At 52.5% G+C, this 23,871-nt stretch overlaps 1 protein-coding gene across 1 annotated transcript; it reads right to left on the minus strand.

Annotated features, from left to right (window-relative positions):
- Positions 1-1,383: 1,383 nt before the first annotated feature.
- Positions 1,384-23,871, minus strand: MFSD4A (major facilitator superfamily domain containing 4A). Its single transcript, XM_060088435.1, has 10 exons — positions 23,642-23,871; positions 16,387-16,585; positions 15,465-15,725; positions 12,286-12,443; positions 11,720-11,846; positions 10,473-10,646; positions 7,612-7,759; positions 4,140-4,210; positions 2,724-2,844; positions 1,384-1,570 (listed from the first exon to the last, which is right to left on the minus strand). Exons 1-10 carry the CDS (start codon positions 23,869-23,871, stop codon positions 1,515-1,517), a joined length of 1,545 nt encoding a protein of 514 aa, XP_059944418.1. The 3' UTR covers positions 1,384-1,514.

The raw sequence follows: 23,871 nt of genomic DNA on the forward strand, positions 1-23,871 counted from the left end.
CCAGGATAAGCCTTTGGTGTGGGGCATGTGAACTGCTCTACTAGGACAGGTTATTGAGAACCATGATCCACTTATTTTATATTTATACATGTACATTTGTATTTACACAGAGAAAGTGCTGGTAAACTAACACACAAACAGCCACTGGAATAGCCACTTCACTACTTACAGAAGTCTGAGCACTCTTAACCGCTCCAAGTTGCTGAGTTTGCATTCTGTCTCTGTATTACTACAGGATTTGATCTGGACAGGAGCTGATACTCCTTGACAGACACTGCTTTCAGTATACTGCACAGCTCGAATTGGTCAGTCATCCAGCTTTATATTAAAGAAAATTCTGACGTGATATAACGAGTTTTTTTCCCTATAGAAGATGTAAAGTTTAAATTAGGTATTTTTGAGAAATTCTTAATGCTGTTTCTATACCTTTTATAAGCCATTCAGTGTCAGTAAGAAAAGCAGAAACTCTATCCCATTCTCCCAGACAACTTCTGGACAAATGAGCATTGATGATTAGCAGTGGTATGCTGGTAAATGTTTATCAAATGGCTCTCCAAGGGGACAATAAAGCCATGATCTGTAGCTTTTGCCAATTTCTGTGGTGTAAATACTCCCACCATGGCTGATCTCAAGCCACTAACATGTTATCACTGAAGGTGGGGTTGGAAAGACATACACGGAAGCATACCTTTATATAATATTTCTACCCTGCAGGCACAATAAATAACTTCAAGAGCATAGGTATAAAAAAGTTAGGAAGTGATGAGTTTTGAATAGTTATAGTTAAATTACATTAAAAACAAAGGTAATAAGTTTCTCTAATTTAATTTTAAATAATGGCTGTGTTTAACAACCAGCTCTCAAAATGAAAACTTAACAATTGGCTTTTATAAGCTGGTATGAGCTAGCCCAGCATACCACTGAAGTGCCCCAAAGGCAGCAAGATTCAACTTTTCCTTTCGATGTTTTAGATTACAGGCGAACTACTGACAGCAGCAGCAAGAATCGGAGGGCCTTTGGACTATAATAAGTAAAAGCACGTAAATCCTTTGAGCATGCCAGGGAATAACTTGGGGTTTGTTTTGATTAATTTAAAGTCTATCTACATATAGCAATGATCATCGCTCTTTATAATTTCAACTTATTTTTTCAAACTTCAACCAAGAGTGATCTTCAAACCCAGGGTATGGTCCTTGAAGGAGGCGGCCAGTGGAGTGAAGCATCTAGCTGTCTTCTTCCTTCCCAGCTGGGTATCCTAGCCCGCTCTTACCAAAAGTCTGAGCCAGGGAAGAGGAGAGTAACTTGAATAGCCAGGTGAACATCTAATGATTTGCCCAGGGAGGACCCAGGTACCAGAACTCAATTTAATTTCTTCTACCCAACCAAGTATTAGTGAAGATCGGAACCAAGGCATCGAGAGGCTGCCTCCGCTACCACCCCAGCTTTCTTCCGCCCTTTGACCTGAGCTGGTGCTCAAGAGGCCAGAAGTCTTCGCCAGCCTCCTTCATCTAGTTTTACCTCTGGTAGCACTCCAGGCTTTCCATTCCAAGTGCTTTGTCTTGGGTAGGAACTACAAGAGAAAAAACAGGTAGCCTGTTTGAGCAGTTCTGATTCACTAGCCCTTATTCATCCCGAGAGCTTACTTTTTGTTTCTCTGCCATTCAATGGCTCAATTAGGGAGCCGAGTGGAAAGTCAGACCTACAAGTTCTGGCAGACTAGTCGGTGGAGGCAGTTTGCTGAGACTAGTGTCTAGGGCTTGGGGGATATGTTTTTTTTTTTTTTTTTTTTTTTTTTGTCTCCCGTGAACAGGGAACTCATTAAGTCTTACTCATTGGATATTCATCAGAGCTTTCTTGAACAGTGGCCTGACTGAAGGCTCTGTGCCGAGTGCTGGACTGAACAACTCTGGTACCTGCCATCTCAGGCACAAGGATGTAGTGTGTGCTGACTGGGGGGCCCACACTGATGTTTAAAGGGAGTGTAGGTCCACCTACTGAGAGATAGGACCATGGATGCCTGACACTTCAGTCTTCTTGTGATTGGTATTTTACTTCCTATGTAGAGGATATGGGTTCTGCCTGGGCACCTTCTCTTAAGAACTGGCTATGTGCACAGCTGGTTCAGTTGCTGGGACTTTGAGGGCTCTGGGCGGAAAGGCAGGTGAGGGCTCAGGGTTATGAAAACAGCTTTGGGACTCTCCCTGCCTGGGGTCTCCAGGAGCGAGACTATTCTTAGGAGGTGTCTCTGCCCTGAAGGAGCTTTTCTTTGCCACTTGGCCTGAAGGACTTCTTTTTGAAAAAGAGATTTGGACTCGAGTCAAGTCCCAAACTGCAAAGAAATGGCCAATTAGGCTGCTGGGCCGAGTTCCAGCCAAGGAGGCAGGCTCTGCCTCTCAGTGCTCAGCACAGGCTGGAATGCGATTCTTGGCCCATGGTCCCCTGGTCTGGTGGGATGCAGGAAGCCAGTTCACAGACCATGCCCCTCTCCTGATGGAGAAACCATGAGTCAGCCTATCCCATTCCCTCTTGCCCTGAGAGCCCAGCACAGACAATCGCAGGGCAAAGCAGGAAGAGGGGAAAAGGAAGCTGTAGAAAAATAAACATTTCCTTGCATTTTACTTGGAACAGAACATCATTTGTGGCGTGCTAAGATCCACAGCATCTCTCACGTGCCCCCCTGCTCTGTTTTCCTCCTCTTGTGTAGAAACAGATTCTTTCCTTACCTGATGAGAGTCCAGGGTGCATCCTGTGGAAAAACAGGAGCAAGATATAGAAGGTAAAAGCCAAGCCACCAAAGATCACGCCACAGACCAGGAAACTATAGCTGCCCTGAGCCTGGAATATCTGCCAAAGGGGAAAACACAGAGAAACAGGCCATCAAAACCTCACATAAAGATGTATTGGAGGAAGCAGCCTTCTCGGGCCTCAGCAGGTTTTTCAGTCAAGTTCTGGCCCATCATGCCAATAGACAGAAACACTGGTAGGAGGGACATCTTGGCCTTGTTTCAAGGTTATGTTTCTGGAGGTGGCAGAAATCCTGCTGTAACGGCAGAGGTTGGACCCAGTGACCCCTGCAGTCCCTTTCAGCTCTGTGTCCTGGAACCTTTGAAAATCTCCATATCTTCCTTAAAACTCCAATCATATTAGGTGTTTCTATACCCTCAAGCCCTGACCAGAACTCTGCAGAGGAGAGAGATATATATACATATCCTTTTATTATGATATATATGTGTGTGTATATATATATATATCTCCTTTTATTATGGAAAATTTAAAACATATACTCAAGTGGCATATGGAATCCCCATGGACCCATCACCAACTTTAGTGATTAGTATGTTTCCTCTGTACCCCTCTGTACCCCTTCTTCCCTGCACTAGATTACACTGAAGCAAATGACATCACGTCATTTCAATGCAGACGGGTAGCGTAAGATGAGGCTCTTCCTCCTGTCCAGCAGGACAAAAGAAAAGGGAAGGAGAATTGAGTAGTGATTAGAGGGATTTTGGAGACTGAAAGACGTAAGAATGGATGTCATCTCTGTTGGTTATTACAGGTGTGACTGAAAGCAAGTTGCTTAATTGCTCTGAGTTTCAGTATCCTCCTTTGTAGAAGGAAGCATAACAGTATCTTCATTACAGTCTTCCATAAAAAGTAGGTGGATTTTTTTTTTCCTGATGAACAAATGAAACGTTTGAAGAGAACTGGGTGAGTTGTGCCCTTGATCAGGGCAGGAGGCGGGCAGGAAAGCTGGGCCCTTTGTAGATGGCCAGAGGCGAAGAGAGGTGGGGCAGGGAGTGGTGGCTTGAGAGGGATGGAAAGGAACTCCGCCTGCAACCCAAACCCATCCCAGGCTCAGAGCTAAACATTCCCACGGGGCCCTCTGGCCCTGCTCCCAGACATGGCTTGTGTTTGCTTTGGACAATACCTAGCATCCCTTTACACCTCCGGGTCCCACATTTGGAGGCTCAGCTTTCAAGGGTGTCTCGGAAACGGAAACAGGTGACAGAGACAGAGTGGGGCTCCCGCTTGCTGTGTGGGAGGCTCAGGGAAGGGACAGTGGGGGCTGGCCACATCTTCTCACCTGCCTGGAGGAGCGCTCCCTGATTACTCCCCCCACCCCGAGTTTCCCCACATACCGAACCAACCAGCATCTGGAGGGCCATCTCACCAACGCCTGCCCCTGTTACCAGCACTGTGGTCGCACAGCCTAACCAAAAGAGAAGGATCTGGCTTAGTAATAGCAAGTTAAGGAGACCGAAGTCCGCTGGCATAATCCAGGTTGTTTCCAGGAAGCCTCTGGAAAGTGGTACAGCTGCCTGAGAGGACTACTTTGGATCCCTGAGATTTCTCAGACTTTAGCTCTTAACTTTGCTTAGGTCCTACCTGTCATTATATCCCTTCCTTGTTCTGAAACCTTCAATTGCTCACGATTGTCTCCAGCGTAAATTCCAAGTTGCTTAGCCTGGCATTCAGGGCCCTTCCCAATCTGAACGCCAACTACCTTTCCAGGAAGATTTCCTGATCTCCTCTGCCAGGCAGGCTAGTGTCCTCACTGCCCTGGCATCGTGCTGACCAGCCACACCTCTGGTCAATCCGGCAACATGGCACAGACCTTTGGAGCCCAAGCTTCAGAGTCAGACTTGGGTTCCAAGCCCGCTACATCACCTACTAGCCACGGGACCTTAAGCAAGTCCTTCCCATTCTCTAGGCCCTGGTTTCCTTCGGTAAAATGGGCACGACAACACCTCTTTCGCAGGGTGGCTGTGTGGATAACTGACGCAAGACACGTGAGTGCTCGGCAGAGCGCTGGCCAGTTCTCCGCTTAAACCCTTCAACGCTGCCATCAGGATCAGGTCCAAATGCTTTAATGTGGTTTGCAGGGTCCTCTATAATCTGCCCCCGTTGAGAGCTCAGACTGTCACAGTATCTGCTCACAATCTACCCTCCAGTCAGGAGAAACCCTCATCCGTTTCCTGACCCTGCACACACTCTCACCGCCAGCTTCTCATACATGCCTTCACCCCCTCCTGAACATTCCTCCTCTTCCTCTTTGTCTGGAAAACTCCTGTTCATCTTTTAAGTTGAGATTTCCATCATAATCTTCTCCCCCAGCCCCGTCCTTGAACCTGGATTAGCTCCTCCTCTGTGCTCCCTCAGCCCCCTGCACTCTACTCTCACGTGCCTCACCCACCTCCCACCTGTTTATCAGGCAGCCTCCCTCTATAGGCTGGAAGCCCATGAGAGAGGATGTGCCTTGAATTTTAGTTCAGTGGCATATACCACTGCTTAATATTAGCACAGTGGCCAACGTACGGTAGACACTTAGTGTTTTTTGAATCAGAGGTCGCCATTGTCTCCTCTGTCCTTCAAGTTCCTCACTTACATTTATACCTGTCTCTGTGCCTTTGCTCTCACCCTGTTCACTGCCCCCCACCCCAACCTTCCCCGGAATGCCTTTCCTTTTTCCTCCGACTTTCCAAACCCTGGGACAGTTCATGTTCCCTCCCCTCCATGAAGCTATCTCTAGATTCAACACTGGTCAGTGGTACCCACTGTCTGTTCCACTCATACGTTCAAAAACCTTTCAGTACCTGCTATGCATCAGGTACTGTGCTAAACACTGAGGGTACTCAGATGAACAATAAGAGTTAACATATATACTGATCACCTGTGAGCCAGTTACGCTGCTAAGTCAAGAGCTTTACATTTCCTCTAGTGCACAAAACCACCCTCACAGGAAGGTATTTGCATCCCAATTTTGCACATAAGAAAACTGAGGCTCAGAAAGGGGAAATTGAGCTGCACAAGGTCACAGAGCCAGAAGGTGTGGAGACGGGACTGACCTTCAGATCTGCTGATGACCTCAAAGCCCATGCTCTTGCCCTTGTCCCTTGCTGGTGCATTCAGGGAGCGTGTCGTCAAGGAGAGGACGCAGATAACATAGGTAGAAAAGCCTTGAGGTGGGACAAACACGAGAGGCAGGTACAAAGGAGGGGGGCACACCTTCCCAGTGGGGTCAGAGAAGCTTCCCAGAGTGGGGGGAAGGGGAGGGACTTGAGCAGGCAGATGAGAGGGTGGGACAGAAGAGGGCATTCCAGGCAGAGGGTTCACTTTGTGCCAAAGTGTGGAGATACAGAATGGGTTTTGTGCCGTCAGGGAATAGCAAGTAATTCAACATGGCTAGAAGGCGGGCTCTGAGGGGAAGCAGGGAGGGAGAAGGCTGGAGAAAGGAAAAGCGCTCCCCAGAAGATGTGAAGGCTGTGAGCAGCTCTGTGTTTCCAAGCAATCCCTCTGGAGCCGTGTAGAGGACGGCCCAGTAAGTGTTCCTCACCCTGGCTACACGTTACCATCACTCAGCAGCTCTGGACCAGTTAACATCAGACTTCGTGGAGATGAAGCCCAGGCATTGGGCTTTGTTACAAAGGCTCCAGGTGATTTTAATGTGGAACCAGCAGTGAGAACCACTGATGGAGGCAAATCTGAAGGCCAGGAGACAAGCCAAGACCTGCCAAGGCAGGGATGGGAGTGATTAGAAATTACGAAAAGCTGGGCACCCTTAACTATTCCAAACAGGTTAAGTGGTTGAACTAAGGCGGGGATGGTGAGAAAAGAAGAGGACCGATTTGAGTGATCATTTGCAGCGGAACCAACCAACATAACATTCTTCTTATTATTAAACTCTAACATTTGTTAATCACTTCAACCTCTGTGGGATATACGATGTGACAGGTGATACCAACATTACTTCATTACTTCCTTTACTCGTTTGAAGGTTGGGGATTATCCTTTGAGTTCAAGGACCCAGGTCTCAGGATCAACTCAGCGGATGAGCGGGATGTAGCTATCATTGCTCTGACCCTGCCTGGCGCCCCCCCGCAACCCCCCCCACCAACGGCCCCCACTCCTGCTCTAGAGAAATCACTCATCTTTAGTACTGGTTTTACAACACTCTAGGGCACCTCTGATTACTTCTGAGGGTAACGTTAAATGTGTTCAAAACATAATTATTTTTAATTAACTTATTTTTTAAAAAAAGATCTTTGCTATATGCCCTTGGCAGGCTACGGAAAGGGAAGGAGACTCGTTGAGGGAATCAGAGGTTTCCGACATCAAGGAAGCTAGGCACAACCCTGAATCAGGTGTGGAGTCATTGTTCTACTCCACTGTTTCAAACAACATCCACAATAGCAACAAAACACAGAGGTCCTTTTACTGATAAGTTATAAAACCCCTTTCCTGTGCTATAATTTTTCCTGTGCCACTTTGCTTTTCTTTGAACTTGTTATTTCCAGCACATGGGTGTTACACAAGATGCCAGCTGTGGGTCTCTAGACACCGCTACGGGGGAAAAAGAAAATGGGAAAGAGATGCTTACTGTTTCTCTGTGGTCTGAAATCACATGATCCGGTATAACGTTGAATGGGGTCGGGGGGACACGTGGGCCAGAACAAGCCTGTTGCCCCCAGAGTCAGGAGGGGAGCCTTCACTTCTGTGAGGAGGTGGGGCAGGGACCTTGTAGCTGGAAGACCCCAGGAAGAGGGGCTTGCGGGGAGGAAGCAGCGCCCGGCCCGAGGGAGTGCCTCTTCGCTCTTGGGCGCTCGGGCTCACCTTTGTACTGCAGGATGTCCTCGGTGTAGGCCAGCATGCTGGGAAAGGTGCTGCTGAGGAACAGGCCCAGACTGGCTGTTCCCACGAACAGGAAGACGACGTTGTAGGAGAAAACAAGAAGCACCAGGAACGTCACCACCACGCCGACCTGTCATGGCGGAGACGAAGGCGATGAGAAATTGGGGAAAAGCTGGGTGGTCTTGGAGAAAGGAAAACCAGCAGTCCGTCTCCAGACTTGAAAAGTTCCTCTCCGGCCGCAGGGGCAGCGCTGTGAGACCCTTGCGCCGCCATGTGGAATATATGGGAACTGCACCTTCCCCAGTTGGTGTCGGCCAAGGAAACCCTGAGAATAGGAGAAAGGGGGGAGGGGAGCCCGGCCAGACATCACGCAAACAGCGTACCGCTCATGCCGTAGAAACGCTTAGCTCCTACTCCGCTCCGACCTTACAAACAAAGCCTTGAAGAGTCGCCCGGAAAATCTCTAGACTTGGGAAGTTTTAAAAACACCTAACTCTCTTAAGTTAGCCTGCATGACAGAAGACTGAGGATGCCAAGGGCGAATTAGCAACTCTGCCAACCAACTCTGCTCCCACTCGGCGTGGCCCCCTCCTCAGTCGGTGGCGCGGACTGGCTGTCAGCCTGCTTCTCACCTCCCTACCGGCCCCTCATCCTCACCTCTGCACCGGGACACACACGCTCCCTCTCCCCTGCCCATCTTCTTCCCTAGCCAACTGTAAGCTCCTTAAAGGCAGAGACCTCATCTTATAGACCTCGGCACCCCAGCAGTTCCCCGCAGCACCCCCCCCCCACCACGTGTGTACTCATTAACCAGTAAGTGGTTGTTGAGATCCAGGAGGACATCAAGAGCAGAGTGACCCTTAATTTTAAAATGAGCGGAATCTGGGAAGAAGTTGCAGTGAATTCGAGACATGGCAGCTGCAGCATCTGGGAGCTTGCTCAGGGCTGTTCAGCTGTGGTCCCAACAGGCTGCCCACGAAAAGTACCTGAAAAGCTTTAAAACAGACACCCAGGTTCCCCTCCACACTTCCCCCTGCTCCCTGAATCCGAATCTCTGGGGTAGGGGCCCAGGAATCTGTATGTTCCAAAAGCACCTCCCGTGGGTCTAATGCATTTGGGAATCACTTGCTCTAGGATAGTGTTTTCCCAAACTTGCTTGACGACACGAACCCCCTAGAGTGTTTGTTGAATATATAGATTGCTAGCCCCCTCCCCTGGGCATTCTGATTCACCAAGTCTGAGCTGGACCCAGAAATCTGATTTTCCTTTTTAAAAACCAGCACCCCGGGTGAGTTTATCATCAGTGCCTAATTCATGTGGAGGCTTCAGACTTCCTTTTCTCACCAACCCAGAGTCATACCCACTGTCTTCTCTCTAAGCAGCTGGCCTCATGTGCTAGAGAGTCTGGCCACCAGCAGCCCCTGTACCCTCACTCTTCTCCACCCCACGGACCTCAGGAGTCTTTCTGCCTGCATCACGTCACCATCACCCCAGCTCCACAGAACAGGGGCCCTCTTCTTACTAAGCTTAGCACTTCCTTCGCCTCTGTCCTTCGACCCCGTCCCCTCTCCCCTGGCCTTCTTCATTCACTTACTCTCTGACGTGTTATCCTCACAGGCCTCCTCCTTACAGGCTTCCTGCCTTTCTCCTCTGCCTACAAATACGCTCATACCACCTGACTCCTGTCAAACAAGACTCCCTTCACAGACTTATTTGCAATTCTCACACCTCCACTTCCTTCTTACCCTCAACCTCTTTTTTTTTTTTTTTTTTTTTGGCTTCCACTGTGCGGCTTGCGGGATCCTAGTTCCCAGGCCACCAGGGATCGAACCCACCAGGGATCAAACCCGTGCCCCGTGCAGTAGAATCACGGAGTCCTAACCACTGCACTGCCAGGGAATTCCCACCCTCAACCTCCTGAGTTTGGCTTCTACCCCCCTCCCCCCACCTCCTATCTACATTGAACAGAAATTTCTTTCTTGAAAGTCATCAACCAGCACAAGGCCAAATCCAAGGGCCTTTCTTGGGGCTCATGATCTTTGACCTCTGTAGCCCCTACATTATTTCCCAACCTTCTCTCCACTAGAAACTCAACTCAAGAAAGTACTTTCCGACAGTGGATTGGACTTCCTGGAAAGGTGGTGAGTTTCCAGTCACTCGGGGGTGTTTAGACAGACTGTGGACCCCTTGGAAGGGATATTACAGAGGTGATTCAATCCCTGGTCGGAGGTTGGGCCAGACAACCCTACAGGAATCTGTAGTCTGGACCTCTTTGTCATAGATGGTGGCACGGACACACAGACCTCCTGCCTCTGGAGCAGACCAGTTCCTTGAAGGCCATCCTGCATGCCAGTCTGGCTACTTAAGAATCATCTGGGAGAGCTGCAAGATGTAAATTCCCAGGCCCCAGCCCAGAGACGGTGATTCTGAAGGCCGAGGGATCCCTGGCCTCCACTGGCCATAGGGCTCTGACCAGCTGGGCACCACGCTGAACAAGGGAGGATCAAGGCCAGCACCTGCTTCTCTCTACTCCTTGCAGGCTGTCAGCTGGGATCTGCTCCAGACACAGCACTAATCTTCTCCTACAGCCCCTTTCTTCAATGGGTACAAAATCAGAGGCCCACAGAGGGGAAAGGACTTTTCCAAGATCGCACGAATAGGCTCCACCCCTTGGATTTCCATCCCTTCCCCACCAGCATCCCTCTCCTCTCCTCTCCTCCCTCTACTTCTACATGTCTCACCTGCTGGCAGAGTCCAGTTCTGAGCAAATGTCCTGGGGCAGTGCTAGGGCCAAGAGTGAAGGGTTCTTCTGGGTCTCCAAAAAGTGAAAGGAGGCCACTTACCACATTGACGAAAACCATGGTAGCTGGCTTCACTCTTGAGGAGATGGGAATGGAGATGAGCCGACCCAGAGTGATGAAGCCCCAGAAGAGGCTGGGGAGGTAACCGGCCACCTTGTGTCCCACAGACAACGGTTTCTCTACTGCATAGCTGTACACAAAGGCGGAGTATGCCCCCTGTGGGGAGACAGGGCCTGCTGAGCACACCTGCAGCATACCCCCCGCAGAGGAGGCCTAGCTGGGGCAGGTGTGGTGTGGGCTGGCAGGGACTGGTCCTGCTGCTGGAGGCTTAGGGGTGGGTTTGGAGCCGAGACCACGTGGCACACACAGGCCTGAGCTGAGAGTGGAACCTGGGCACCACAGCTTACGGACGGTGCCTGCAGGAGCTAGGGGATCCAGGAAGGTGTCTCTGGGTCCCCACGGGGGTCCCGAAGGGTCTGGTCATGCAGGCTCTGCCCCCCCCCTTCAACCAGAGCGGAGTTCCACTACACGCCGTATTTATGAGGATCCCACAGAAGGTGTTTTGTTGAAGGAAGGGTGCTGCAGCTGAAAAAAAGGTGCGTATAGGCATCTCATTTTACAGATGAGAGGGCAGAGGGAAGTGAATTGCCCAAGGTCACACTGAGAGTTGGAAGTCAACCAATACTGTCACGAGTACTTGCCACCAGGTCATCTAGGTTTTTAGGGCCTTTTCTTTGGAGAGTCCCTCATATGGCAAACCAGTTAATCAATCAGCCATTCAAAACTGTCCTAATCCTTAGAGATTTCTGGAAAAAGGCACTAAACAGAGTAACAGAGGTCACTAGTGGACTGAATAGCTGGGCCCAGGTCCCGCCTGTAGTTTGTTTACCACGTGGCTTGAGAAGCCCAGGCTTCGAATGTATTCTAGGGGGCAGAGTGCCCTAGAGTTTATATGGCATGACCTCTACCTGGGGGAAGAGGACACCGCCCCTTTAAAAAATGCGGGGCGCCTACACTCAGTAACAAACCAGAGGCCCCTATCCACAGAGTTCATGAAAATAAAGACAACTGAATGAGACAGGAGACCACAGTTCCAAGGGGCTGTATTCAGTTCTGGAGAGACTCTCCCCTGGGACTTGTGCTTGGTTTAAATTTGGGGACCCACTGTAGTACAGGTGAGGTCTCTAGGAAACCTTGACGTTCCTCCTTTCTCTTACCATCCCCAGACTTGAGGCTCAGGGGGCGCAAGGGGCTGCCCAATAAGGGACACCGTCCAAGGGCAGGCTCACCGTCAAGCCGTCGGTCATGAACAGGACCAGGGCGGCTGTGATGTGGATGGCGAAGAAAGAAGAAGGGACTCCTTTGAAGTTCTTCCTCTGGCAGCAGTGGAACAGGTCCTCGTGCCCTGGATGAGACACGAGAAGAGCAGGGACAGGTCTCAGCTCCTGCTCCCTTCCTCTGCGCACCCAGGGACAGTGGCCGGCGGTCAGGAGAGCCCTGGCAGAGGGGAGACCACTTACTGCCTCCCACCTTCTCCAGCTTCCAACTGTCTATTAGGAACAGTCCCTGTCCATCTCACAGTGCTGTTGGAAGCAAGGCTCAGAGAGGTCAGGTAACTGGCCCAGGGTCACACAGGAGGGGTTAGGTAGAATGCAGGCTGGAGCCAGGAGTCTGCCTTCCTCATTCTCTTGGCCAGTTTGTTCCATCTCCTGCCTCCCGAGACCAGCAGTGCCAAGGGTTCTTCCCCAACCATTCTCACCTGTGATCTACATTCTCCCTCTGGGTGGGAGGGCTTACCAGGGAAGCCTCGGTATGGGGCCATGAGCCTGAGAGTTCATTAGAGCCCCCACCTGGGTGAAACTTAGGGGGCAGCGAGGAAGTGTCTTCCTTCTCAGGAGGCTGCGTCTCCAGGGTGAGCTCATCTGCAGACAGCAGGAGGGGCCTCCTCTGAGGGCAGCAGGTCAGCAGCCGCTCTTTGGACAGCAGATACAGCACAGCCATGGGCACCGGGAGCTGGGGGTGGGCAGAGGGTCAGGAGAGCCCTGTTCCCGTTAGGGTCCCCATTTCCCATGCCTGGCCTGCCGCATACACCTCCACGTGGCTGTGTGGCAAATGTCTGCACAGTCCTGGGAGAAGACAGCTCTTTTCCCACGGTGCCCACCTGGGAAATGCAGCCAGGTGCCTTGACCCCTGGGCAGGCTTGGTGTAATTGCTGCCCGACTTTAACCACAGTCATTTCCCTGAAAAGACAGGTACTTGTCACATGCAAAGCCTGGACTCACACTGGGCCTCTGCTGGCACAGGAGGTGCTAGAGATAAACTCCTTTCTAACATCCTTGTCCTGAGCAGGGCTGGAGCAGGGCCCCTCACACTCATTCATGCTGGTAGAGCATGTGGTGCTTTCCAAAGAAGTCTGGCTTTTGTTCATCACAGTTCTGTAAAACGTGCTGGGGGGAAATCATTAACCCCATTTTCCAGGTGGGGCAACTGAGGCTCAAAGTTATCACTTAGTCAAAATTGTTACAACTGGAAGAGACCTGAGAGCGTTAGTGCCGGTCACACAGCTGACTTGAGGCAGCGTTAGACTGGCGCCCGGGCAACCTGATTCTGACCAGTGCCATCTCCATGTCAGGGGTTGTTCTGGGTGACGTTATACCTTATGGAGGTACAGAGACTATCCTCAGGGAAAACAGAGACAGGGACTCCTTTGGATTGAAAAATGCATGCTGTGAGCAACACACATGCAGAGCCCAGGGTCATGCTCACTGATATTTATGTTAAGCCGCTTCAGTTTTATGAACTCCCCAGAGGAATGGGAAATGTCTCCTGTTCCTGAGGTTGCCTGGAGAAGCCTTCACCACCTCCCTCAGGTGCCTTGCCTGTGTCTAACCACCCTCACTGCCAGGAAGCTCTTCATCAAGTCTAACCTCTGCCCTTCCTGCTGCAACTCCTTTTGCTTCAGAAAGAGAGGAAGCCCAGGGAACTGCGGAAGTGTCCCAGGGGCTAATGGGCTCCTCTGGGCTCGCAGGCGAAGCTGGCCTGGTAGACGGACATCAGGGGGCTGCCAGCCCCTGCCTGGTGCTGCTCTGGGGAAGCCTCCCCGTCGCCTGGAGGCAGGCTGGCTCACACAGACATTTTCCCAAGTCACGTGAATGCCACCCCTGTGCTGACACCTCCCTGTGGGCACCTTGGGAGCCTCCCTCCACTTATAAATAAGTCAGACACACCCCAGCAGCATTAGAGCCATAAATCTGGTCTGAATGCACAAGACAGCCCTCAGGAGTCCCGGGTCTGATGGGGGATGTGAAGCCCTCCCTCCAGTCTGATGGGAGAAACAGGAAACCCACACGAAGAGGCCTGTGGTAGCAGAATGCCTGGGGGAAGGCCAAGGGGAAACAGCTGTATAAGAGGTGTGCTCACACAGGTTGGGCTCTCCAGGGAGGTGGGTGGTGGGGAGGACTTCACAGAGGATTGGCTAACGTTGCTCGCAGGAAAACACCGGATCTTTATAAGAAGCCCATTCAGGGAAGGTAGGCTCTACCTTTAAAGTCAGAGAATGCCAGGTGGGCTGGCCTGTGTGAATGTGTTTGCCCACATGCATGCACAGCCCATTCTCTTCTGGGGTGGGCTGTTTATCTTCAGATACAAACCAATGGGAAAAGTCCGGAAATCCTGCAGCAAACAAAGTGCCTCCAGTCTGCACCTCATGGGGCAAGAGAAAACAGACCTCAGGCTTAAGCTGGCTGGACCTTCTGGCTTCCTGGTCCCAGAGTCTCAGCCTTGACATTGTACTGACAGTGCTCTTTGCCTTCGTAGGTCCCCTGTGGAGGGCACAGGCCCAAAGCTGCATTGTTTCCAAAACAATGATGGGTATGGGCAGAAAGGAAAAGGAGCAGACGGAGAGGGGTATGTTTTTCAGAGCCCCCAGTGAAGAATCTGGTACAGGGAAAGTTACAAAAGAGAAGGGAAAATGAGCAGGGACTATAGGGCAGCTGTTAGGGGCTTGTGCTGGGGGTCAGGGTTCCAGCCTGGCCAAGCCTCTTACTAGCCCCTTATCAGGCCCTTGAGCCAGTGATGGTATGACACCCCTGCCCTGCTGTTCAAGTGGGACTGGGTGCCCTCAAAGGCCTCTTTCAATGCTACGTGTATAGCATCACTCTGAGGCCCAGCCTACCTGCCTCAGGAGGGGTAGGTAACAAGTCTGCCTAGAGCAAAGACAGACTCCAAGTTGGGGTGACAAACCATGTGGCACCTCCATCCCATAGCCAGGTGGATGGCCACCTGGAATACTCCCCACCCCAGTGCGTGCTGCTGGTGTTCACGACCATTCTTCCCAAGCTGGAGAGGAGCTGGCGGGGAGTGTGTCCCACCTCTCCCTCTGGCCCCAGCCTGGGCTAACTTGGGCCGCAGGGCACCAGAGGAGGTTTCCAGCTAGAGACCTGACTTAGCAGGGGAGGATGCGAGCTGGGGAGCAGAGGGCCTTGGTATCTGACCCAGACGCAGTGACGTGGTCTCCCTGTTCTGTTCCCACCAGGGCAGCCTTGGCAGGCAGGGTCCCTTGGAGGTCATCTTGTCTATCTTCCAGCCTCCACAGGGGCCCACCTCACAGCAGGCACCGGAGAATCCCACTAGTGACTGAGGACCCTGGAGAAGAGCCTGGTATGTCCTGCAGTGCTGTCCCAGGGTCTACATCATCTGGCCTTGGAGGAAAAGAGCTGGTTCCCCAGGGAACCTCTGATGACTTGGAAGTTGACCCTGATCTCATCGCACTAAGCCTGCTCACTGTTTCACCTCCCTTGAGAATCACAATCCCAGGATGTCACAACCGAAGGACCTTAGAGGTGATCTCCTGCGACCCCCTGTGTTAAGATGAATCCCCGGGGGTCAGTCCTCCCCTCTTCTTGCCTTCCTGAAAGCATGTCTCAGCCCCAGTACGTTTCTCAGAAACAGAAGAATCTGTACTGGGAGCTGGTATGGACTGGTATGGGTGACTGTCCACTAGTCCCCACCCAGCCCTGCCCCAGTGGCACTCACGTTGATCAGGGCCATGATCCAGAAGGCGTAGGACACGCGGACCCCTGCCCCGTCCTGTGGGGTCAGCCCAGGGAGCGTCTGGTTGGACCAAGGCTGGGCCCCAGTATGGTGGTGGGCCAGGACCCTGGAGGCATGGAGCAGGTGGCTGCCGGAGGTGGCGTTGGCTGTTCTATTGGTAGGCAAGCAGTTGGCCTCAGACAGAAAGGGGTCAGCGATAAGGGGGCTCAGCAGTGCACCAAAGCCCACAAAGAAATGGAGAACCTGGGAAGGGAAGAGAATTGGGGTGGGTGGAGGCATGGCTCAGGCTTTGCCTGCCCCCCACCTTGTGTCCCATCGGGGGAGCCCCTGCCTGGGAGCAGTAGGGTGGGAGGCAAGAGAGGTGAGGAGTGAAGCTCCTGTCACCACCTTCCCGCCTGGGATAACTTGGTGACAATGGCCAACCCCTCCCTCTCTCTTCTTTCCCAAAGCTTAACCACCAGCTGGGGGCTGTTCCCAAGTTAGCATCCACCAGTTAACACCCCAAAGGGAAGGGGGCTTAATAAAGGGAAGGGCTGGACTGGAATCCTGGGTAACTGGGAGAAGGAAGGAAGAAGAAACACAGAGGGAGGAGATGAGAGAAAACACCAAGTCCTTCCATCACGCCCTTTCCAACTTACAAAGTACCTTTTCTCATTAGCACTTAGATTCCTCTGACCACCTGCAGGCCAGGATCATCACTCCATTTTAGAGATGAAGAGATCTGAGTCCAGAGATAACGGCCCAGTATGGTCCAGCTGGAAACGGTCACACTGAACTTGACCCTGCTACTCTTTCTGGGTCACCGTCCTGGTCTCGGGGAGGAGACGCCTGGCCCAGGGGAGAGGGCTGAGGGAGCTCCCCTGTGCCCTGCCCGCCCCCAGCCCCACGCCTGCTGGGGGCTCACCTGGAGGAAGACCGCCGAGTCCTTCTGGTAGATCCTCACCAGCTGCATGTTGGCCACGGTGTCGATGCAGCCCATGGCCAGGCCCGCCAGCGCCATGACTGAGGCCAGCACCTTCACGTCTCGGCAGAAGGGGATGGCGGCGAACACCAGGGAGATGGCCAGGGAAGAGGTGAAGAGGGCCCATAATGACTGGGCCAGGCTGCAGTAGCGGAGGGTGCGGTCAGTGGAGGGGGGCCGGAGCCCTTCGAAGGAAGACTCCCCCACCCTGTCCTCCACTCACTGGGTGGCCCCCGGGGAAGCCGAGACGCTTCCCCTCGCCTCTGGTCCAAGGGCAAAGGGAGCTGTGGCAGAAGCTCTGTCACTCGTTAGCTGTGGGTGGTGGGCAAGATGTCTGAGTCTGCCCAGATAACCATCCCTACCACACAGGGTGGTTGTGAGAACTATGTAATGGACACTTCACAAAGCATAACTGCTAATTTTGGACGTAGAAGTGATTTTGTATCATTTACTTAAACTTTAAATTGTTTGCTTATAAACAATTATATGCAAAGATATATCCATCTCTCTCACGGAAGGTGTGAGGGGAATGGCTTTGAGCGCCTTCAGGGAGCCGTGCCACATGCGTGAGCCTGGAGGGGGGCCGGGGAAAGCTGCTGAGCCGGGCTGCAGTGCCCTCCCCACACACGAATGGAACATGCCAGGCCCTCTGCAGGCACCAGGCCTGAGCTGCCTGAACCAAAGCCCACAGCCGAGGTATTTGGGGAAATTGGTGACCCCTCTATGGGCAGAGCTGTTGGACTCTGTGCCTGGCAAGTGTCCAGAAGGGAGGCCCCACTGAGAGGTGTCTGTGTGGTGACCTTCCCCCAGAGGAACCCACAGCAGCAGGCTGAGCGAGTGAATGGATGAGTGAACACATGGGTGGAGGCCTAAGGCTCCGTCCGGTCTTTCGGGTACACTCCGCCCAGTAAGCAGACTCTCGGAGAAAGGAAGGAAGCCTCATATTTTCTGGGGCCAGTCTGAAAGGCTAACGTGGGGGGAAGGAGAGTGGGCAGCAAGCAGGTTCTGGAAGGGAGAGGTTGCAGAGGAAAGTGTCTCAGATTATGAGGAGGTGGAGAGCCCCAGGTGCCTTTGTCTGGCTGCCGGACCTGGAGGGGTGGAGGTGGGAGTGTTGGTATTTCTGTGACAAGAAGACCTGGGTTTCCAGCTCACTGAGGAAAAGGGGGAGGCCCCAAGAGACCCCTCAGACTGTCTTTTCCTGGAGATTCTTGCCTCTGACCCTGTTGGCTCTCAGCTTTTCATCTCGCCCCATCTTTGATGAAATCCTTTATCAGAAGGGCTCTGCTGGTAGCAGCAGTTCTTTATTTTCTCATTTTCTTGTTTCCAGGCTGACCTGCTAATTGGAGATTACCAATCATGACCCCTGTCTGTTCCCAGCTCAGAGCTGTGTGTGAGGGGGCAGGGGAGACTCACTTCACCCCGGGCCACTAGAGGGAGAACAAGAGGGTGGTGTTGTGGAGAGGCCTGTTCAGGTCCCTCCCAGCACCCCCTTCCCGCTCCCCAAGCATCCCTGCTCTGCCGGCCTCCAGCACTGACAGCCTGGGCCACTCACCAAGCTTCATGCATTTCTGCTTCCTGCTACCTGGTGGCCTGTCTCATTGGTACTGGCACAGAGGCGATGCCCACACCTCTGCAGGCTGATACAATCAACAGGCCTCTCAGAATGGCTCTCTCTTTCCCCTTCCTTTCCCTGCACAAGATCGACTAGGCAGCCTCCTGGGTGGCCTGACTTCAGGGACAGCAAGAGGGTCCCCATCTCCCCCTCAAGTGTTCCCCCCACTGAGCTGCTACGTGGGCCTGACACGGCCCATTACACGAGTAATGCTGAGTGGGGACCCAGTTTCTGACTCCCAATCCAGGAAAAGGCCAGCGTGGTATCGTGGAATGTCCCTCCCCTGGCCCTGGGTTCTGACGTTAATTCAGGCCAATGAGAGGAAGGGCCCCACTCCCCCAAGACAGTCTAGGGAACCCTTCCTCAGGAAGCCTGAGAAACGTCCAGGTTACTTATTAACGGCTCCACACGGAAGGTGCAAATGGGCAAGGGAAAGCAGGGAGCCTGCCCTGCCTGCTGCCTGAGTGACCTTGAGCACACTGCGGACCTGTCAGCCCCCGTGCTCTGCCTTACCCAGAGGGCACATGTGATCACCTTGTCCTGCTGTGGGTGCCTGCTCTGGCCTTCCTGGTTCTGTGATAAGAGGAGGGGCTGCTAGGCTCCAAAGCAGGGGAAGGGCTTGAGCAAAACAGTAAGATGTCAGCCAGCTGTCCAGCCCTCCACTGCCCAGGGGTGGGAAAGAATGCTGCTGAGGGCCAGACCCATGCCACCAGGGTGAGCGACCCCAGGGCGGCACTCACATTCTCCTCACATTTTTACTCAGGGGATTCCCCCTGTCCCCCATGGATAATCTCCTTCCCTGAAGGACCAGGGAAAGGGCAGAATGCAGAACCAAGAGGGGTCAGAGGCATCCCCAGCTCCCCTACACCCCAAAAGGGCCCGGCAGTCTCCCAAGAGAGGAGCGGGGCCTGGGAGAGGAACCAGGGGACAGGACACCCCCTGGGAGTGAGGGCAGCCTGGAGACTGCAGCGCAAGCCAGGGCAAGAGGGAAGGGGTGACAGACTGAGGGAGGGGCAGGGGAAAGGTCCCCCTCTCACTGGGTCCCCCCACACTGACACCCCAGCTTGCCTGACACCCTTTGTTAAGGCTGGGGGGACCCAGAAGGAGGAGCAAGGAAGCCTGTCTTTGGGGGGGATCCCTGTTAGACTCAGATCAGGGGAGCACCCTTGCATGACGACGTTCCCTGGCTCAATGGGTGCTGGACCTGCAGGGAGTGCTCCTTACACACTGGTTAAACTTGCAGCTCTGTCTGCCTGGAACACCTCTCCCCATGTTCTTTGCTTGCATGGCTCTCTCCTGTCATTTAGGTGTCAGCTCAGAGAGGCCTTCCCTGAGCACTGAGCTAAAGTAACCCCCAACTCTGTAACTCTCCATCCTTACCCTGCCTTATTTCCTTCATTTCACTAAAATGATCCTCCAGAATGTAAGCTCCATTAGAGTAGGGACCTGTGTCATATTCACCCCAAAAACAGGGTCTGGCTCAAGAGATATTTGTTAAATGAGTGAATTAAAGGGTGAGATGAGTTTTGAGATTTTTTTAATTTAAAAAAATGAAATATAATTTATATACCATAAAATTAATCTATTCAAAGTGTACAACTCAATGGCTTTTTTTTTTTAGTATATTCAGAGTTATGAACTCATCACCACAATCTAAGTTTAGAGCATTTACATCACCCCCCAAAGAAATCCTTTCCCCATTAGCAGTCGCTCCCCATTCCTCTCTGCACCCCACCCTCAGCCCTAGGAAACTACCCATCTACTTTCTACCTCTATAGATTTTCCTACTCTGAACTTTCACATAAATGACACCATAATAGTATGTGGTCTTTTGTGACTGGCTTCTTTCACTTAGCATAACATTGTCAAGGCTTACCCATGTTATAGCATGAGTCAGTACTTCATTCGTTTTTATGGCTGAATAATATTCCATTGTGTGGAGAGACCACATTTTGTTTGCCCATCCATCCATTGATGAACATTTGGTATGTTTCCACTTTTCGGCTATTATGAATAATGCTGCTATGAACATTTATGTAAAAGTTTTTGTGTGGACATGTTTTCAGTTCTTTGAGGAATATACCTAGGAGTGAAATTGCTGGGTCAGAGGCTACCTCCCATGTAGAGATGGATTTTTAAGCCAAGAACCATGTCTGGTGCCAGACCCCTAGGAGACCTTCAGCCCACGTTTGCTACATGCTGAAAGGTGGACAAGCTGCTGGAGGGAGAGGCAGAGGCTTTCTAGATGGGAGACTGACCAGGGTCTGGCTCAGAGAAGGGAACTGGCTTTTGTATTGTGATCCCAGAACCACAGGGGGCCAGCATCCTGGGGAAGTAGGTCAGATAGTGGCCTGGGGAACATTGCATGGAGATTGGGTTTCATGCAGTGGGCAGGAGAGAGTCAGAGGTGGGTATTGGGAAGGCAGGGCTGCAGGAAATTGAGAAAAAAAAGAAAGGTAGAGAAAGAGATAGTTAATAGAGCAAAGAGAAGAACTCAAGCCTTCCTTTAAGAGCATGTGTGCAGAGGAGAGGCCCAGGTGAGGCTGGGAAAAGGTTGGGGAAACTCTGAAAGCCATTTATGTGCCCTGATGCCTTTGAGATAAAGGGGTCTCCCAAACTGCCCAGGGTGGTTAAACAGGTCCCCATGAAACCAGGAACAAAACCCTAACCTTTTGTCTAAATACCCCTCCTCTTTCCTATCTGACAAAGCACATATCTATACACCCTGCCCACCAGGTGGCTTTGGGTTTTTCTCTTCTCTGAAAGGCTTCCTGCTCTTGATAAGCAAGGTTTTTCTAAGGAAGGTCTAGTCCAGGTTTTTCTGGCCCGAATTGCACCCTTCTCCCTCTTGGCCTGCATGTGGTGGCCTCCTTCAAGATCTCTGTCAATGTCAGAAGAGAGAGAGAGAGCTGGTCCCATCCTGAGTGGAGGGCTCCTGCCCTCCTCTGCACCCACTCTAACATCAAGGCTCTCTACACCCAGTCCCTCTAATGTATGTCCCTTTGGAGGCAACCAGAAACTCTGCTCAGCCCTGGAACTCAGTCTGGGCCAAGGAGTAGGCAGGACTTGAGCAGGAATCCTAGAGAAAGAGTGCTGCCCTGACTCTCCTCTCCCTGGTGTGTGTCATCCCGCAATTCTCCCCACTCCCGCACAACAGCTGGCCCTCCCGTCCCAATTTGTTAAACCAACCCTCCTCTTGCCGTAACAGACTAGCTGCACCAGCAGTAATCACGTAAGCTGAAAGCACTAGCAGTGGTATTAGCATGTTAACTTGTGGTGAAGCCCCAAGGAATCAAGCTCTAGAGGCTGGTCTCAGGGCTGGTGGAGGTTCTGTTTGCTTTGGGGGATGGAGGATTGCGATGAGCTGTCCAGCCCTAGCTGGGTGATGACTCCTGTCTACACACAGGCCACCTCTGTGATGTCCCTCTATTTCCACTGAAGTCTACTTTGCTCTTAACCAAGGGAAGAGGTTCTTTAAGACATTTTGTCTTGCGGTGGGAGGACTGAAGTTCAGAATTGAAACCTGAACCACTGATGGGACAACTCCCCCTACTCCACCCTACCCCCACCCCTCAGATCCCAGCCGGAAGCCCCAGAGGCCCATAGTTTCCTTCCCAGGAGTGACAGCTCAGGAATACTCAGCCCATAAGTACACACAGGGATACTCATGCCATGCCTTTGCCTGGTGAGTATAGGGTATAACTTGTACCTTTCAGAGTTGAAGCTGACTACTATGAGTCAGCTTGCTTTTTTACTCTACAGGGTTGTTGTGAAGGTTAAATGAATTGATACAAGCGAGGTACTAAGTAAGAACAGTGCCTGGCATCCCCTAAACACTCAATAAAGCTAGTTATTACTGCTACCATGATCATTCTTTTCTGTGAGCCAGTTTCCTGAGGCAAGACCCTTTCCACTGCCTGTTCAGAGCCCCTCGTTGAGTAAGGAGCCCTGAGGGAGGCACAAAGCAAGTAAGGAAGAGCTGGCCCAGCTTGTTGTGTATCTCTGCTGTTTTCACAAAGCCTGGCATGCCAACCTGCCATTTAGAATGATCCTCATTCCCTTTCTTGTTCTTTGCATTACACAGGCTCCTAAAAAGTTCCAGGTAAGGGAGCTTTTGTGAGTCAAAATACTTAAAAACAAAACCAGAAAAATACCCTGACTGATTTCTAATTAAACGTCTAGGCATAATTAGAAAGGATCTGGAACTTTTTCTTAAGATTTTTGGAGTCCCCCATGCATGCAATCCTGTACGAAACCCACAGAAACACTATTGTACACAAGGAGACTTGCTTCTCAAGAGGACACTTCGGTTTACAAAAGGATTTTGGTAGTGGGGATAATCACTCCTTAATTGATGCTTTGTCAGTTGGGTGGCTTAATGTGGGGTCTATATGTATAGACACCTGTGCTCCTCTCCATCAGCTCGAGAAGTGAGGTGGAGGGGGAAATCCACCTCACAGATACCTCTAGCAGTGAGCCAAAGGGCAGAGCCCTTGGCGCAGAATGGCTCCCCAGAGGCTTCAGCTGTGGTTTTGTTCCCAGGCATCTGCTTGCTTGAGTCCATGCAGTCCAGGAAACCACCCAGCCAGAAGCCAGGACTAGGGAAACCTCCAGCAGCCTCTGACTTGCAAGTCATCTAGCCCCTGCTTTGGGTCTGTTCTCCCAGTTGCACTAGGAGAGTGAATCCTACTGCCTTTCCAAAGGGCTCTGTGGAGCCGGGAGGTTGAGGCTCTGCAATGGTGTCCAAAGGGGCATCTCTGGGGGCCATGCCAGGCAGAGGCCAGGGAGGAGTAACATGGGGTGGGGGAAAGCAGATGGGGATCCTGGCACCAGAGCTGGAGAGTCACCTCACTAAGCTATGGGTGAGTCACCCTGTTTCTCCCCTACGTGGACCCAAGTGCTAAGGTCCTGTTTGTCTCAGAGGCAGAAGGGTGCCACCTCCAGGGGCCAGTGCAGGAACCCTGGCTCCCTCAGGAGCAGGACCGCACAGGACCCACCTGCCCCGTAGCCGCCCAGGGGAAGGGACACCCTGTGTCAGCTGATCTGGAGCCGAGGATCTGAGTGGAGCACGCCCCAGGGCACTCTGTCCAGCCGCAGCCAGCTCTGGCACTGGGCACGGCCCCTGAGGTGACACTCCCTCTCCTTCCACCTCACTTCCAATTCCGTCCCCCACCCCCGGCAGCAGGGGCTGCAGACAAACCTCAGGTCTGCTGTGCAAGAGGGCGACCCTCCCACCTCTGCAAACTCCCTCACCCCTCTCCCTCGGGGTGTGGGTGGGAGAGAAGAGGGGTGAGAGCTGAGTCTATGCCCTCACAGGGGTGAGCGAAGGCAAATAAACAATCCAGAAGTCACCTTCAGTCTCCAGAGAGAGTTTTGCGGGGAGAGCTGGGGTGGGGGAGGGAAGCAGCCCTCCAGCTAAGGCTGGGCATGGCTAGCGCAGCGGGGAGGGGTGGTCCCCTCCTGGTCCCTTCCAGAAGGCAGGGACAACCGGCGGCCCGAGCCCCGCGGGGGCAGAGACGAGCGTGGTGGGAAGGGTCGGAAGGGTCGGGGGGCTGCGGCGCTCGGGCGCGCGGACCGGGCACTCACGTCCTCTTGAAGACGCCCCCGAGGGCGCTGCCCAGCAGGAGGCAGAGCTGCTGCGAGAAGAAGACCCAGGAGATCTGGGGCAGCGAGCTGTGCGTCTGGCAGCGCAGGTCCAGCAGCGTGGGCCCCAGGAAGGCGATGCACAGGCCGAAGCTGAAGAAGACGCTCCAGTAGGTGAGCGTGGGCTGCAGGTTGCGGCGGAGCAGCCCTGACACGCGGACGTCGCAGCCCAT

This window comes from Mesoplodon densirostris, chromosome 2 (genome assembly GCF_025265405.1).
Source record: "Mesoplodon densirostris isolate mMesDen1 chromosome 2, mMesDen1 primary haplotype, whole genome shotgun sequence".
Lineage (NCBI taxonomy): Eukaryota > Metazoa > Chordata > Mammalia > Artiodactyla > Ziphiidae > Mesoplodon > Mesoplodon densirostris.